Source organism: Emys orbicularis, chromosome 1 (assembly GCF_028017835.1).
Source record: "Emys orbicularis isolate rEmyOrb1 chromosome 1, rEmyOrb1.hap1, whole genome shotgun sequence".
NCBI lineage: Eukaryota > Metazoa > Chordata > Testudines > Emydidae > Emys > Emys orbicularis.
Genome location: NC_088683.1, coordinates 19,070,446 through 19,088,804, shown reverse-complemented (window position 1 = coordinate 19,088,804; position 18,359 = coordinate 19,070,446). Strand labels below are relative to the sequence as shown.

The 18,359-nt window shown below is 41.4% G+C and overlaps 1 protein-coding gene across 1 annotated transcript; it reads left to right on the top strand.

Moving 5' to 3' along the window:
* Nucleotides 1-6,678: 6,678 nt before the first annotated feature.
* Nucleotides 6,679-17,641, top strand: FAM107B (family with sequence similarity 107 member B). The gene is made up of 3 exons (XM_065423510.1): nucleotides 6,679-6,821; nucleotides 14,323-14,476; nucleotides 17,525-17,641. Exons 1-3 carry the CDS (start codon nucleotides 6,694-6,696, stop codon nucleotides 17,639-17,641), a joined length of 399 nt encoding a protein of 132 aa, XP_065279582.1. The 5' UTR covers nucleotides 6,679-6,693.
* The last annotated feature ends 718 nt before the right edge of the window (nucleotides 17,642-18,359 follow it).

Sequence of the window (18,359 nt, the reverse complement as noted above, 5' to 3'; positions counted from 1 at the left end):
TTGCTTCAATGTATCCCTCTGCGGCCTGGATAAGTTTATTCTTTTTAGATAGATATTTTTAGGCCTTGATTTTTTTTAAAGGGGCCTCAACTCTGCCTCTGCTTTCACAGCTGGAAATAATTGTGTGCACAACTTGAAATGTGTAAATGTTTCATATGCATACATTTATAGTGTTTTTGTTCTCTCAAGAAAATTTTTGAAATTCAAATTCTATATTAGTTCTTTTAGGAAAACACCACATTTAAGGTGTTTTCCACTGTAAAGCAATTAAAGCAAAATATTGACATTTCTCAAGGGATTGTGACCACGAGGGTTTTTTGGCATAAATTTCCCATTGTTGCAAGAACCAGTAGGAACACTAGTGTAGTGAAGGCTCCTGCAGCTGCCATGTTATAAAGACCTGCCTTGGAGAAGTGTCAGATGACGCTGTTAACAATGCTAGTGGCGGCCTGTAGCCCTTTTTATACTAATGCTTACACTGTTGCTAACACCGGTAGACCTTGCCAAAAAACCCTAGTGTAAACACAATTAAAACATGTAATATGAAGAACATTTAAAACCAGAAATGTTCACTGGAGTGTATTTATGGATAGACTCTCCATAATTCAATTTGTAGGTTCTCAGACCATAGTGTTCTATCTGTACGTATAAAATAATAAAGATTAATAGATCTGTTCTGATCCTGCTGAATTTATTGGCAAAACTCCCATTGAGTTCAATGGAAACAGGCAGGATCTGGTCCTTACTTTTGATTTACTGAAGTGCTGATAGGATAGCTTTGAATGACTCTGAAAATAGCTTTCATACCTCTGAAAATATAAAATTTGTAGTTTGATTTAAGGATATTTACTTTGTATATTTTTACGACATTGACAATTTGTGTTTTAATGGTTATAAAACTTTAACTTTTTGAATCTCAACATCTGCTGTTATTAAATAATCGTTGTCTAATTCCCTCATTGTCTGATACCCCCATAATTTCCCACAATTGTGAAAACCAAAATCTAAACAAAGCTTAAAAATAAACATTGATATATTATCTGTCAGAATTATAAAAAAAATAAAATTGAATTCAGCCAAACCCCCGTCAACAGTACTAGATGCAGCATATAAGTGCTTTTATGTTGCTGCTGGGGCAGCTTATTACAAAATACATTGAGAAAACTAGTATACCACTGCTTTGGCCCAGAGTTTCAAACTCAGCCAAACATTTCCAACATCTATATAAAAGGTTTCTTAGCCTTGAATTAAGGTACCAATAGCATAGTGAAGTGAACTAGGCACCATCAGTAGATTTACATACTGCTAACAAAAATTTAGTGGAGCCTCTCAAATGCTTGCAAAACAAAATATTTGTGTTTAATTCTTTGTACCAAAACCCACACAGTATTGCCATAGAACTGAGGCAATGACATCTATCTGGGATACCCAAATACTAGCTTTGGACAAGGACTTTCTTTGCTTCAGAGACTTTTGTATAAAAGACAAAAGGCCTTTAGGACCTAAGCTGCTTTTCTATATCCCTCAAGAGCAGGGCTTGGGAAATTTTTAATGTTAGACCCCAGCTTCTCTATATCCAAACCATTCCTCAAAATCCCAACCTGAAATGTTTAACATGATTCTTCGTAAGTTTCACTGCTGCCCTTTAGGGTTCTGAATAGCAGCAGTGAAAACTGACAGGACACTATTCAGTTTTCATTTTGCTGCAGCTTGACAAAGCTATTTGCAGCAGCAGAGGCACCAGGGCTGTCTGTGTGTAGATTCAGGAAGATAATGCTGCATCCTTTTACATTCACTTTACTTATGGAAGGTTTTTTTTCCGCAGCCATGAGGGCTAGAAACTGTAATTTATTTTTCTTCTTAAATAGGGAATCTTAAATTTTTTAAGAAACTGTTGGCACTCACCTGGGAAATAATTGCAACAATATGAAAACCGATCAGTGTCTTGACAGTTTTCATTGCTGCTGTTCAGAATTCCATGGACAACTGAGAAATTAACAAGAACAGAGCACTTTCCTCCCTTCACCACATACCGGTGGTGGACTATGCTTTGTCACCAGGGTATTAATTTTTGGCTAAGAAGTTTAGTCCTCTGGCTGTTGTCTGATAAAATACTCAAGCCTGTATGTGTCGAGGAATTTGCCTTTACTAATCTGCATATTAGCAAGATTCCGTATTCAGTTCTGCTTTCCACTACTGGTAAATGGCATGTGCAGTCAGTGAGAATTGTATGGCCCTGGACAACGGCTCAGTCTTTTACAAGCTAATGCAGACAAAGACCGTTATGTGTCCTTAAACTTTTTAAGAACAAAATGGGGAAGAAACCTAGTGAGAGTGGGGGGGGGGGGGGGGAGAACACCTCCTTTCATTGCTTTCAGTGAGATCTAAAGTGTTCTGTATAGGTGTCATCAGGAAGACCCGCCTGCCCTACAACTATGAATATTCAAGTAAAACAAATAATATGAGAAAAGTAATTGAAATCTGTTTTTACTACTTGTATAGGGGGGAGAGAGAGAGAGAATATTAGGTTGAAAAGCAGTAGGAAAAGGAAACGATTACTGTATGTAGTACTGGCATGTTTCTAAACAGAACAAGTGTATTTAATGACTAGTTTACATGCTGTAGATAAGTATTTGAACATTTAATCTAATATTGTGCAACGGAGGCATTTTTGTCTGGACGTGAATTAAGTTTGCATGTTGTGACTTGAGAAAGGGTTTTATCGATGTGGGAGTAGTCTGGATTCATCTGAGCCAGAGTTTGGTTCTACTCCGAGTTCTGCCACTGTGCGACATCGGGCAAATTGCTTCTATGCCTCAGTTTTCCCATTTTTGAAATGGGGATAATACATTGTGAATGTATGGATGGAAATTGTTAGTTCTGTTCAATATTGTCACTGATTATTTATTATTTACTCAGATTGTAACCTCTTTGGGGTAGGGACTGACTCTTTGTTCCGTGTTCATACAGCACCTCACACAATGGGTTCCTAGTCCATGACTGTGGCTCCTAGGGGCTATGATAATAGAAATAATAAATAATAATAATAATTCTTGTGTAGGGAAATGCAGGATTGGGCCCACAGTTTGTGATTAAGGCTGGGATTTTGCAAAGGCACCAAAGGGAATGACTTGAATGGGAGTTGGCTGTCTCGCTTCCTTATGTCCAGTTGGAAATCCCAGCTGGAGTAATTGACAGCTACGGTCCTTTGTTTTTGGTATTTACTAGTTTTTCTCCAAAAAAATTGTGTGTTTTGAAAAAGTCAGTATTTGGGCTTTACTGGTTTTGTTATTTTTCTTCTACCTGAATTTTGGGTGAGCCAGGACCTCTTTCTCCCCCCCCCCCCCCCCTTGCCACAGCAGGGAGCGAAATGGGCAGGGAGACAGGTCTGGCAGCTGAGACCACCCGACTGTTGCAGTGACAGGCCCACAGGGAGCAGGTGGTTTCCTTAATGGCTATGTTGTGTGTACCGGGCACCTCTCCCCCTCCTGGTGCCCTTTGTTTGTGATTTTTATTGTGTTTTCACTCTTTTAAAAAAAAAAAATTGGAATAAGTTCCTGGGAAATTTTAAACAAAACTAAAAACTAACAGGACCTTATTTATAGCGTAATGATGGGTGGCCAGATTTTCAGCTCCCGAACAAGCTGTTATCAACTCAAGTCTGTCACTAGTCGTTCTTTTTACACTGGGAGACCTCAATTCCTGACACAAAGGGTCCATGTTACAATGTGGATAAATCTTTATATATGTTAAAAAGAAATGGCCTGCATGGGGAGAACAGTATTCAAGCTATATTTAAAATAAACCCTATGAAATTTCTGACGGATCCTCTCTGATGCCTTCCAAAGTAGACTTAGGTTCTGCAAAATGCTTTATCAAACATTCCCAGACAAAGAGACTGACTCATATTCTATTTCCAGGGGCTCTTATGTTAGAAAAATGATCCCTCAGTTGTGATGCACCTGCTGTAGGTAATTCTGCATTGGCTATCTCTGTGTGAAAGCAGCAATAAGTGTGTTGCTGGTTTGTTTATGTGATCATAAATGCTTTTAAAAATACGATATATCTACCCTCCACCTATAATAAGCATGCACTGTACATACTTGATTCTGTTTGAGTTGACAGACCTTGTGTTAGGGCCTAGAAAATCTAAATTGTCCTGTCCCTTAAAAACAAACAAGTATAAAGCTGGGTAGCAGAGCTTATTCAAAGGCTGCAATAAAGAGAATCTGTGGTGGCATAAACCAGTGGTGGGATGCACAGTATGGTCCTTCCAGCCAGAAATGTACCTTTTTATTTTTTGTTTTGTGTGGCATCTTGATAATAATCTGAGGGACATGCGATAAATTGTTAGTTGCAGCATATGAGAAAATGTTGATAACCCTGTGATGATAAAGATGCATTAGAAAGTGGGGAAAAGTGATGTTTTTTGTTTTGTTTTTTTTTAACATCTCTGTATTGTTGATGTCAATAAAGGATTTAAATGACATGTCTTAGAACCCTGTAATAGCCAAGTCTTGAGTTACTGCAATCACTGTTGTTACCTAATATTGACATTAGCACCCAAAGGTCCCAACCAGAATTGGGGGGCTATTGAGTTGGTCACAGGGCACATGCATACAAAAGCAAAGTCCCTGCCTTGAAGGGTTTAACAGGCTAAGGCCTAGAATGAACCTCTTACTCACTGTGGAGAGCAGGTACTCCCGGGAGTAGTTCCAGTGAAGTGAACAGCTGACATGTGAAGTGTAAGGGAAGAAATTGTATGATTCAGATAAATTATTAATATGGGAGACGCCAAAGGGCCTGATCTGTTTCAGAGGTGGAAATCCAGAGTAATTCCACCAACCCCATTGGGAAAAAAATGGCAATACTCTGGATCTGTGGTCTCCATCTATACCACACTCACCTCTATGCTTTGGGAATGTTACTGGCATAACAAAAAGACCTGACCTAAAGCTCATTAAAGCCAATGGATCTGGGAATCTTTCCATTGACTCCAGAGGGCTTTGGATTGGGCCCGTAGAACAGATGTGGGACCCAAGCTCTGAGCTCTTTTATATGGGAGTAAGTAAACAGTCCCTGTCTAATGATTAACTGGAGTGAAACTGCTGGTTTTGTACTCCATTGAGTAGCAAAGTGAAGGAGATCACAGTTCAGATTTGGTTAAAGCGTGGATTCAGTTTTTGCTCTGGAAAAAAACAGAGGTCTTTGAGTTTCTCTCAGTAGCTCTATATTAAAAGGTCTGCAATGTTCAGCTGTTCCATCAACCATGAGGATCGAGGTCTGTATTTTTTTTTATGCAACGTCAAATCAGTTGATCTCTGACACACCGCATGCTGTGAGGCGGTTTTTGTCTTTGAAATGAGTCGGTGGTTGTCTCATGTGAGTGTTTAGTTGCAGTGTGCCACTTTCTACTGGTGGGGCTCTGTGATAGTAAATGAAGGCAGAATTTGGCCCAAGATGTTTAATTCAGATGCAGGAGTTCTGTGTGCTGTGACTGATGCTGTTAAACGTAACTAGGTATTAAATGCCGCAAACAGATAATTTCAAAACTAATTTGCGGATTAGCTGCTAATAAAAAGCTCTTTTATTGTGACTTATGTATGATAAGAAGACGCTTTTTACCGCTTGACGACGTAAATGTGAATCCAGTGTAGTTTCATTGACTTCAAATCACTGGAGCTGTGCCGATTTTACACCAGCTAAAAATATGGCCCTTAATTGTTAAAGTTCCCAGGTAGGGTGACCAGAAGTCCCAATTTTTGGGCCTTTTTCTTATATAGGCTCCTATTACCCCCCCCCCCCCACCCCCTGTCCCGATTTTTCACATTTGCTGTCTGGTCACCCTAGTCCCAGGTCAAATTTCGATGTTTTATTCAAAATCTAACTGTAATCGAGATGTGAATTCTCATTGTGCATTTTGGGAAATTTTTTCCAAATTAAATTATTCTTTTTTCTAAGTAACAACAAACAAAAAAAGAGGGTAAAATGATTTGTTTAAAACACATGAATCTGTTGCTTAGTAGTGCTGCATTACAATACTGGCCGTACCTAAGAGAGATCATATTTTCCACTGTAGTTATTAAATGGGGTTACTGGTAGTGGGAAATGAAGTCCCAATGGACTCCACATATACACCCAGTACTCAATGTATTAATTGTTTTTTCAGACCTCAGTATCTTGTAGTTTATGCTCTTAGGCCCCAATGAAGCAAAACAGACTTAAGCATATGAGTAGTCTCGTTAAAGTCAATGGGACAATTCACATACTTGAGTATAGGAATGTGCTTAGTTATTTTGCTGAACTTAGTCCTCAGTGTTAAGATTTGATAACCAAGAAGGTCTAGTTTATTGAAGTCCACAGCCTGAAGAATTTTGAGGAGGAAATTGTTCCTCAGTCTCCCCCCATCCTCCCAAGAATACTGTGATTTTTTGCAAAATTTAAGAAGCTAAAGTAAACTGCTCTAGAGCCTTATGTCTACCTACTGTCAAATGTATCTATATCTATCTATTTATAAAAAGATAAATGTTACCCACATAACATACTTTAGCTGTATGGATGCAGCCACCAATTCTGTATTTCTTTGTGAAACAAAGTCTTTAAATGTTTTAGCGTGATTGTTTCTTGTGTTTTACAGATAACTTGAGTGAGGACACTGAACTCAAAGATCCATATCTTACTCCAAGAAATATCATGGCTGAACCAGACTACATAGATGAAGACAACCCTGAACTAATTAGACCTCAGAAACTAATCAATCCTGTGAAATCATCCCGGAATCATCAGGACCTTCACAGAGAGCTCCTTATGAACCAGAAAAGGTGAATTCAACGGAACTTTTACTCTGTAATCAAAGGGCTCGTCTTCATGTACAGCGCTACAGCTGCACTGATGTAGCTGTGCTGTGGTGAAGACGCTATTACGCAGACGGGAGAGCTTCCCGAGACGTGGTAGCTTCTCCCATCAACAGCATTGTCTACACCAGAGGTGAGGTTGGTATAACTATATTGTTTGGGGTGTGGATTTTTCACACCGCTGAGCAACGTAGTTGTACAGATTTAGGTCTGTAGTGTAGACTGGGCCAAAGTGTCGTGCTACCCAAAACCTGATTAACATTTTGTGTAACTTTAAAGATTCAGTGTTGGGAGGGCTTCGGGCTACACAAACATTAAATTTGCAGAAAGCTGGGGTGTGAATTTACACCTTTGAAGTGGGACTAGAGCAAAGTGAACTAATGACCTTTAAATGCACAGCTGCAGAGTCCACAGGGAACAATGAGTCTGCAGCAGGCTAGTGCAGGGTAGATTCACACTCCAGCTTGCTTCAAACTAAAGTTTGTGTTGACAAACCCTAAATTACAATGGCTACCCATAGCATTTAATTCTATTTCAAGTGTGTGCTGGATTGAGTTGACTGGTTCTTTTTCCTTGGTAGCTGTATCTTGTGTTCCAGAATCTAATCTTGTGGGTTTTTAAAAAATATTTATTATTAATTAATTAATATTTATATTGCAGTAGCACCTAAAAACCTCAACCAGGTTGCGTCTTGTTGTGCTAGGTGGTGTGAAAATGTGTGTGACGGACCCCGCCCAAAAATATTTCTTAGTCTAGGTCTATGCTAGGCACCTTTTTAGTTTGTGCTTCCTGCGTTCCCACTGGGGAGTTACAATGCAGCACACTGGTGTGCGTTGCAATTCACACCCCTGTAGTCTGAACCGTGGGGCCATTTATACAAGCCCTTAGATAATCTTCAGAATCTGAATTGTATATACATAAACTGATACAGTCTACAAACAGCCCGGAACAATGGGAAAAGTGAAAGCTTGCCCTATTTATCTCAATGGGATGAAGACTTGGAACGTAGTGATGAGAATTCATTAGCTGTCTCACGGCTGATCAGAGAGCACAGTAAAGAAGAAGGTCATGAAGCGCTGCAAAATCTGCTGTAAATGGCATTTCATTTGGCCTCACAAGTAGGCAGAGTTTGAGTTGTGGGCAGGGTTGGGAAAACGCTACTGCTGGTTTTTGCCACCCTCCAGCCTGACTCCTTATTTACAAAGACACCTTTAGGTCACATTTATTATTGAAGATAAAATTTCTCATCAGTTCTATAGTCTTCTTTACAACTAAGTTAGGTGTATATTTGGCATCTGCTTTTCTGATGCATGTGCATTACTATACATTATGCAAGTGCTACTTCCTTCATGCTGGTAGATGATACATAGCACACTGCTTTCTTTATATACTGCTTAAGAGCTAAGGGCCCAGATCCTGATTCTGTTGACATCTGTGGGCCCAGGACTCAGCCTATAGTTAGCTGGGTTTCTGTTTTAAATTAGTCAGCAATGGAGGTGAATAATTTAGAAAAATTTAAAAATAATCCACACAACCAGACTGTAAAATGAGCCAGATTATTGGAAAGAATTGTCAATTTAAACGGTATTAAAGATTTGACTGATTGCAGATGATATCCCTTTGCCAATACTTTGCTGAGAAACTTGGTATCCTCTTGTGCTTTTCAGTCCATGCTGTGTCAGATTAATGTTTCCAGCTTGACTTCATTCTTTTTCATTAATATATTAGTAAAATCCCTGGTCTGAGCTCTAACACAGAGACCTGGGAACTGGTATATTCTTAACGAGGACACTTATTAGCTCTGCAGCTTTGGGCAAGCCATTTAACCTCAGTTTTCACATCTGTTAATTGGAAATGATACGTACCGACCTTGCAGGAGTGTTTGTGAAAGTTTCAGTATATTACTCCTGGGAAATTCTGCACCAAAAAAAATTAAAAATTCTGTGCACAATATTTTAAAATTCTGTATATTTTATTTGTCAATAAATAAAGGTGGAGGTTCCAGCATGGCAGTGGGGAGCACAGGCCACTGGCTGCACAGGAGGTGGGAGATCACCCTGCAATCTTGCCACCTGCCTCCCCCCCACCACGACATGGACTTGGCAGTGAGTCTGCATCCGACCCTGACACAGGGCAAGGGCTGGGCTTGCCCCAGAAATACTCTGGGGCCCTGTCCCTCCATGCCAGATGCACTAAAATAGCAAGCAAGAGGGACAGAGTCTCGGACGCATACCCAGCCCTGGCCCCGATCCAGGTGTGGGGCAGGCAGGCTCAGCCCAGCAGGATCCAAGTGTCGGGTGAGAGGGTTCTGTGTGATGCAATCTGGGTGCAGGCGGCTTAGTGGGGGATCTGGGTGTGGAGAGGATCTGGATGCACAGGGGCTCATTGAGGAGTTCCGGGTGCAGGGGAGTGGGACTCCGCAGGGGGGTTCAGGTGAAGGTGGTTGGGACTTGCAGAGGGGGGTTGGTGGAGAGGCTTGGGTGTGGGAGGCTCAGTGGGGGGTCCAGGTGCTGGGGCTTGGTGGGGTCGGGGTCTGGGTGCAGCTGGTTGGGGCTCAATAGGGTGGGGATCTGGGTGTGGGCGGCTTGTCGGGGTGGTCCAGGTGCTGCGGGGGTGGGGGTTCGAGTGCAGAGGCCTTAAACGGGGGGGTGGTCTGGGTGCAGGGGTGGGGGCCCAGATGCAAGGGAGGGGTCCAGGTGCGGGGGGCGGTGTCTGGGTGCAAGGGGGCTTTGGATGCAGGGGGTGAGGCTTGGTGGGGTGCGGGTTCGGGTGCGGGGGCTTTGGTGTGGGGGTTCTTGGTGCAGGGTGAGTGGGGCTTGGCTGGGAAGGTCCGGGTATGGTGGGATCCAGATGCACAGGGGTTGGACAGACGGGGACACAGCTCCCCGGACAGTGGCCCCTCCCCCCTGCAGCTGAGGAGCAATGGGGGCAGAAAGCGGTGGAGGGGGTGCAGAGCTTCTTGCAGCCAGGGGAGGTTTCTGGAGATAGGTCTGACCTGGCCCCAGTCCTGTCGCCTCCTGCTCCCAGTCCAGACAGGGCATCCCCTGCTCTGCACCCCCCTCGGGGTGATTTACCTCTCCGGCGACTGCTCCAGGTGCCCGAAATGACATGCCTGCGCTGCTGGGGAGGAGTGCATGACCGCTTTTGCGGCTTCCCTATGCTTCCACATCAGAAGTCATTTTTCTGTGGGAAAGCAAAGAAATCTGGGGGGGACGTGAATTCTGCACTTGCTCAGTGGTGTAGGAGTAAGTATGTACAAGCAGGTGAAAGATCATTGCTATACATAATTAAAGATTGGCCTGCTCTTACAAGCTATAGTCATGCAACGCCATGGATTTCAGTGGGGCTACTTGGGTCAATAAGAACTACTCGCATAAGTAAAGGCTTGTAGACTTGGACCCCAACTCCTTGAGAGATTAAAAAAGGATTGTTTTATAGTTGTGTCAGAATATACCCACACTGTTGTAATAATGTTTGTACAAGGTATGCCTTGTGAGGCATCATTTATCATAATTTGCTGATCAATAATATCATGGCAAAATGCAGGTAGCAGGATTGGATGTGACGTTATAAACATAAGCTGAAATCATGACTAAAAGAATGTTTTCCAGATCAGTCTGGGGAGTGGCCAAACAGTTCCTCAGAGACCAAGGGCAAGCTGATGCCTCAGCCAGGTGTCAACAAGGCCGATGGACCATTACCTGCTAAGTGGCTGTTCGCTGGCAGGAAAGGGGACGGGGCAAAAAAAATCTACATCTTAGCAAGAAACAGCATGGAGTTTTTTCTCCACATCTTGCTCCCAGCTGGAAATGTTTTTTCAAGAGGGGAACTGAAACTATAAAAACAGGGGCAAATGCACTAAGACTCCCCTCTCTCTCCCTGCCCATTCTCCCTCATTCTCTGCACCTGAAAAGACAAAGGAAGCAGCTGTTGGATTCTAGGGGGAGGGATCCTGACTGCTGAAAGCATGTGGTGAGAAAACTTTGCTTTGAACCGAATATAGTTTGTTAAATTAGGCACCAGTAAGCGTTTTATCTTTATTTTTCTTGCAACCATTTCTGACTTTTATGCCTCGTTACTTGTACTCACCCAAAATCTCTCTCTTTGTAGTTAATAAACTTGTTTTACTGTTTTATCTAATCCAGTGTGTTTAAGTTGGAGTGTCTGGGTACTCTATTTAAAATAATAAACAGGCACATTCTTCCCTTAAAGGAATAACAGACTTATTATATTTGTACTGTCCAGGAAAGGGCTGGGGAGTACAGGACCTAAATTATGGGGAGAAGATCTGGGATGGGGATAGGGGAGGGTCACCCTGCAGCATAACCAAGGCCGGTAAGAGCCACGATGTGGCTGGTTGGCTGCAGCACACATAGACCTAGCTGGGAGTGACTTGCATGCAGGAGACTTTTTGTAAGCAGTCCAGGTTGGAGGCTATAGGGAACCCCGGTTACAGGGCAGGGCTGACACAGCTACTCATTAGTCTGGATTGTGCCCCAGTATGTCACAGTTATATATAATCCATGGTCAGGTAAATTTACATGGTTACAGACAGCTAGGATTTTTGTCTGATAATTTGTTCTTCATTCTTGAGTTTATGTCAATGACATTCATGGATATGTCAACTCCAGAGGATCTGGAATGGGTTCAAGTAGATTATAGGACTGCTGTGGTACTATTGCTTGGGGTCTATGGCCAGTGTTGGTGTGACTCTCTGATTATAAACATCTTCCACTTTAGAGTATTGTCCAACTCCCAGCCAAGTTTTGGATTAAAATCCTTAGTTTAAGAGTTTTTTAATTCTTTTCTGGGACTGGGAGGAAGGGGGTAAACACCAAAATCCTTTGGCAGGTTTTAAGCATTCAAATCCCTATATATTTTCCTTTTCTTTTGTAATGAGTAAATATCTCAGTTGGCTTTGCCTGGGAGAATGGATTTTTAAATAAAATCAGAAATGTATTCTCACAATTGCAGAAGACTACATGCTTTGGAGTATGGTTTTTAAAGTGTGTGTGTACGCGCGCGCACACACACACATTTTAAATAATTTTAATGTTAATTACAAATGTTACATATATACCCACTATATCAATATAAAATTAGCATGATGAAATGACCATTTTTTTATTTTTATTTTTGAAATGATCAGGTTTTTTCCACTACTTCTAAAAACCGAACATGAATGGGTATCCTCAGCATTTTAGAACACAGTATAGAAGGGTTTTTCAGTGGATCGGCCCTATTCATTTAAATATTATCTTAATATTTTGCATTTGTCCAGTACATTCCATCTGATCACAGTGCATTTTATAAACACTGTTTTAGCTTCACAGTGCTCCTGTGAGCTTGTCTAAAGTAGACAAGCTTTTAAAAGAGGTTATATTTGGCTGCCCTTCTAACATACATGCATATTTTACAGGCTGGCCTTTTCATGAAAAGCATAGTTCAGCAAACTCTACTATATAAGCTTTGTATAGTGCTAAAACGTCAGCGTCCTGAGGTTTAATGAGTGTGATATTTGAAATCCTGCTCCTTCCACAGCAAGGTCACATTGATAGAGGGGAGGCTCTTCACCCCGCATCCATTGCTCAGAAACATTTAACTTTGTCCGTTGCTTTAAGGGGGGCAGGATGACAAAGTTACAGAGCCCACTCTCTTTTATTGCCCTTGCTCCTTTGTCTATACCTGTTTATCCAACTTTCTACGTACAGAGTTTATGGCACCCATGTCATAGTGACTGAGCACATAATAGTATCTCCCTCACCCTGCAGAGTGTCTGCAAACACAAGGCACAGCTGTTGGATGAATGTCTCAGATGTGGCTATTCCTGAGGTAAGAGATGGGCGGGTGACAAAGGAAATTGAAGGGGGACAGGGTAGCTCGGTATTAATTGGTGGTTTAAAATACCATAAACAGCCAATCAGTCTTTATTAGACTGACTGAGACATTTCCCCATGTAGGAGAGACAGGAGTGCCATCGCTTTCTGACATCCAAACTGCCTAGATTTCCACATTTTAATCTTCCTGCCTAGTTCTGAATGTGTTCCTCCTTTTGTCTTTAGTGTTATAAGATATTGAGGGGGGATATGATGAGGGAAGGGTCCTTTTGCATATCTAATGCTGAAATTCTCCCAAATGCCCGGGGTCAGCTAACTAAATCTAAATGAATCCTCCACACAGTATAATAGCTCTCCAATGACAATGAAATGGACACATTACACAGTCCAAGCGGATCAGAGAAAGTTGGCAGTTAGGTGTGTGTGCGTCTTATTTTGTGTTAATGGGATTAAACATCAAAGACTAACTCCTAGCACCAAAACGTTTAAAGGCATTGAGAGACACTTGGAAGTTTCCTTTCTTATGCTTTTAATCTAAAGCATATTTAGGCTGCCCTGAATTAAATCTGTTTTTTTCCCTTTAAGGTTTATAAAAGCATAAAGCACCTTAATGTAGTCTGGAGTTTTTCTTTTCTTGTGTAGAGGAATATCCTATTACACGGAAGAACTGTGCTGCCCCCAGTACCCACACTGCTATGATTGTCATTTTGATTAGCAGCAGTATTTAATTTTAGAACCTCATTTGTTTATACTGAAATGAAGTATTCCTTTGGTGCAGAGTTTTACTAAGTGAGAGAGAGAGTGACTGCTACATTTTTAATTTTTTTCTGGGATTGGGATAAAGGGAGTAAACACCAAAATCCTTTGGCAGGTTTTAAGCAATCAAATCCCTATATCTTTTCCAGGAAGAACTGAAGCTTCTTGTTGGGAAATGGCTAGTCTGATCTCAATGTTGTTGCAGAGGTCTACTCTCTCTTAGCTTCCCATGGAGCTCTGGGTTTCACATGGCAGCTCTCAATGTTCTCAGTGAAAATGGTTCAACTGTTGACCATCACAGCCACCCACATGTACAATTCCCAGATGTTGAGAAAATGGCAGAAACCACAATTCCCATGAGTAATGTGATAAAAGTCCAGATGGGGAAAAATGTTCAGCCCCACTGTCACAAATGCCTCTGGACAGACCGTCCTGTGCAGAGTTGACTGGATAAAATCCATGTGGTCTGTTGGTTAAAACAGGGAGGCAGGAGACGGGAGTCGCAAGTTCTGTTCCTAGCTCTGCCCCTGACTTGACATGTGACCATTGGTACATCATTTCCTCTGGAATGGAGAGAGCAGGGTGAAGATTACAGCTAAGAGAGTGTGAGTTAGTCAGGAGGAAAACTGATATGTATATTAAAAGGAGATGCTTTTAGGGGTAATGGGGCCTGAAATTCTGATCTGGAGCTGGGATTTTGGTTGGTGCTCCTCTCTAATGTTTGTTCATTTGCTAGGTTCATACTATTACATATTAATACAGAGATATTTATCTTTAAAAATGGCAGTTCTCAGTTAACTTGAGGGAGACGTGCATACATTTCTGTGTGAATATACAATTGATTAAAAGCTCTATCTCTATTTTTTTTTCCAAAGGGGTCTTGCACCTCAGAATAAACCAGAGCTGCAAAAGGTGATGGAGAAAAGGAAACGAGATCAAGTTATTAAACAACAAAAGGAAGAGGAAGCACAAAAGAAGAAATCAGATCTGGAAATAGAGTTAATGAAACGACAGCAGAAGCTGGAGCAGGTGAGAAGGGAAATGGCGTTAAGAATAGGTAGAGAAGATCACTGGGCTAGACATTAGAATGGACTGGGATTGATGGGGGAATTACAGGAGCCTTCTGTCTATGTAAGTATTTGTGTTCTCTGTGTGCACCTAAACAGTCCTTAATGGATTTTATACTTGCAGCATTCCTGTGAGGTAGGGAAGTATTATCCCCATTGTACAGATAGAGAACTGAAACTCAGGATAGGTTGAGGCCTGCCTACCCCAGGAGGATTCATAACTGTAGTATGGTATATAGACGCAGCACAGAAGTGATTTTGCTGGTATAATCTATACCAGTTAAACAAGTAAAGTACAGACACTTCCTGACTTATGCAAGCGTTCCGTTCCGGAACGCCTTGCGTAACTCAAATTTCGCGTAAGTCGGAAACGTATCTCCGACCATTTTCTCCCCCCTCTCCCCCCCCCCCCCCCGGAAAAAAAAACCTTCCTATTTCTATTTTACAGAACTTTTTCCGTAAACTCAGGTTTGCATATGCCGGGTTTACGTAACTTGGGGTGCGTCTGTAGGCTATACCAGCATATGCACTTTTATACTAGTTTAACTTCATTTACGCTAGGGGTTTTGCTGGCATAGCTATGCTGCAAAAAATCACACCCCTAACCAATATAGCTGTGCCAGCAAAACTTTTAAGTGTACACCAAGCCTAAGCATCTTGCTTAGGGAAGTGCATGACCAAGCCTGAAACTGAACCCAGAGTCCTGATTCTCAATCCTGTGCTCTATCCACTAGACCATCCTTCCTACCCCTCCCTTAAAGAACTTTTGTTTTAAAGGCATGCAGTGTTACTGTGTATTCTCTTTTAACACAACCAAATGCAAGGTCACACATCTAGGAACAAAGAATGTAGGTCACATTTCTAAGATGGAGGAATGTCTCCTGGACAGCAGTGACTCCGAAAAGGACTTAGGGGACATGGTAGAAAACCAGTTGAACATGAGCTCCCAATGCAGTGATGTAACTAAAGGGATTCTGGGATGTATAAACAAGAGTAGCTCGAGTAGGAGAGTGGTATTGCCTGTGTATACATTGTAATCTGACCATTACTGGAATCCTGTGTCCAGTTCTGGTGCTCACGCTTCAAAATGGAATGTTGAAAAATTGGAAAGGTTCAGAAAACAGCTACAAGAGTGATTTGAAGTCTGGAAAATATGCCTTAAAGTGAGCTGCTCTCAATCTATTTAGTTTATCCAAGAAAAGGTTAAGAGGTGATTTAATCATGGTTTACATGTACCTACATGGGGAAGAGATTTCCGATTTGTAGACAGCTCTTTAACCTAGCAAAAAAAGTCATAATGAGATCCAATAGTTGGATGCCGAAGCTAGACAAATTCAGACTAGCAATAAGGTGCCAGTTTTTAACAGTGAGGGTAATTAACCATTGGAACAACATACCTAGGGATGTAGTGGATTCTTCATCCATTGCAGTTTTTAAATCAGGTTTGGCTCTCTTGCTAAAAGAAATGCTGTAGCTCAAACCAAAGTTATGGCCTTGATGCAGAATTTAAAAATCTATGACTCTATTGCCAGGCCTTTAATAAACAAACAAATAACCCTAAATACAGAGATTGTGACTTGCAATCTATTGGGGTGAAATTTTACTCTAATGCAGAGGGCCAGCCAAAGGTCTGTGTGTTCCTTAACAAGCTTTGTTTGTTTGTTTGCATTAAGACAATCCAACACACACCAAAGTGCCTTCAAACAACAAAACAACTTACTCGAAAGCATTATTTTTTTAATTTAAAAAATCAATTTAAAAATAATCATAATTAAAATACAGTTAGCCCAGCTAGTTTTCTAACTAAATATTAATTAATTACATTCCAAGCCACACAAAAAAAGTTTAGAAATTAAGAATTTTTGGGGGGTGAGAGATTCTGTTTTTTAAAATCCTCACCCCAACAAAGAGCCCAGTCTCAAAACATGTCACCACTTGGAAGCTCCCTGAAATGTCCTTGATTGGCTCAAGTTCAAATCTGGAAAAATAAATCCTGTTGCAACAGGGAAAACCTGCCCATAGCAAATAGTGTTGCAACTCTGCATGTGTGGCAGGACTGACATCAATTGACAAAATGATTCATTGTGGAATAGAGCCATTCTTTATTATAATCAGATGTGTCCCTTGTCACAGAGCCAGAACAAGGAGAGCTTGTGAGCTTGTTTGAGTGGTATGTGGTCCCCATTAATCATCAGGAAGACCCTGCTATATTCAAATGAACAGTTGCTCTCAGGATAGTATTTACTGTTTGCTTTCCAGAGAGTTGCTTCTTCCTGCCTATTGGCTGATAGGTTTGCACTCAGGACTTCCAGGTTAATTGTTATTCAAAGCAATTCATAAATAGCATTCTTTACTAGCAATATATGACCACACCTCATGGTGCATGGTAAGCAACTACATGCCCTAATGTTTTTTGATGGCTGCCATGTATGGGCAGGAACGCCACATGCTTTAAAAATGTTAGTAATTGGACACTCAAAATGTCGGCAACAGATGGGATTGGGAGAACTGTTGTTTTACTCTTCTTCTGCTCAAGATAGGCAAAGCAATTGGAGATGTCTCCATTAGACACCTAAATCCATATTGAGATCCTACAACCATGCATGTTAATAACTTTGATCTCCTGTATTCTTTCTTTGGGCACGATTGTTCCCCTCCTGCACTGAAAGCCAGAGGAGAGGATTTTATTTATTTTTAAATTGCAAGGAAATTCTCATGGATCTCTCCAAAGACTTAATCTCATTGTCCCGTCATGTGAGTACGGTTTGCCCCACGTGGCAAAGCTATTTCCAAGCTGGGTGGATCTTCCAGGAGAGACTGGTTAGAGGAGATTGTGATACTCTTGTCTAAATGCCACTTCACCTCTTTTCGTTAAAGTACGTTCTGGTACTTCTAAGTCTTTGAGGCTACATTTCCTTCTGTATGAAATCATAGCTTTAATTTTGGCCTGGGACTTTTCATTCGTTAATACAGGTATTTTATCTTTTTATAAACGTGACTCTCATTTCAGCTGGAACTTGAGAAACAGAAGCTCCAGGAGGAGCAGGAAAATGCACCTGAATTTGTTAAAGTCAAAGGCAACTTGAGGAGGACAGCCCAGGAATTGGCAGACGCTCCAGACTCCTAGAGGAAATACCTGCTAAGACTTTCAACGTTCCAGCAGTGGCTGCAGAGAGAGGCTTCTGCAAGTTGTCTGACTCCTTTGCCCTGGACAGGGAAGATATACGGCATTCAGGTGATGTTTACCGAAGATGGGTTTTGAATTCCTGGAACCTGTGTGGATTAAAAGTCTGCAACATAAACAGATTAAACTCGCCAAACACAGTACTGAGACCAGGGGATCAGCAGCCTGTTTTCATGTCAGGATTATGGACATGTCTGAAGTGCTTAATGAGAGACTTAGACCAGGGACACTAGAGAAACCCTTTGAGTGTTGCACTGCTTGGTTTCTTCTGATCCCAGTTTAGTGGAGACATCAAGCTTATATTCTGCCTTTTTTTTTATTTTATTTTATTCTCTGGTCATATTTTATGGAACTTTGCTGTGCAGGGAAGTTCTCTCTTTCTGTCCCTTCAGTCTGTGTAAACTCCATTTTGAAAATGTGGGCTCCTGCATTTAATTTTAATGGGGGTTAAATGTAGAGTGGAGTGGTGTGTCCTGGTCATTGCTGGGCATCTGTACTGGCTGTTACCACTGGGAAAATTGGTGCAGAGAGATAGGAATGTTTAAAATTCCAGGGCACTGGAAAAGCTAAAAAAGTTTTTAGGACCAAATTCTGTCTTTGGAGGGGCATGTAGAATTTGGCTCTTGAGAGTGCAAAAATTGGAATATTTCCTCACCTGGGC

Coding starts and splice junctions, on each gene's coding strand:
- FAM107B (XM_065423510.1), top strand. CDS start 6,694: ATGGCTGAACCAGACTACATAGATGAAGACAACCCTGAACTAATTAGA. Junction 6,822..14,322: donor CTCCTTATGAACCAGAAAAG/GTGAATTCAACG, acceptor TTTTTTCCAAAG/GGGTCTTGCACCTCAGAATA. Junction 14,477..17,524: donor GACAGCAGAAGCTGGAGCAG/GTGAGAAGGGAA, acceptor CTCTCATTTCAG/CTGGAACTTGAGAAACAGAA.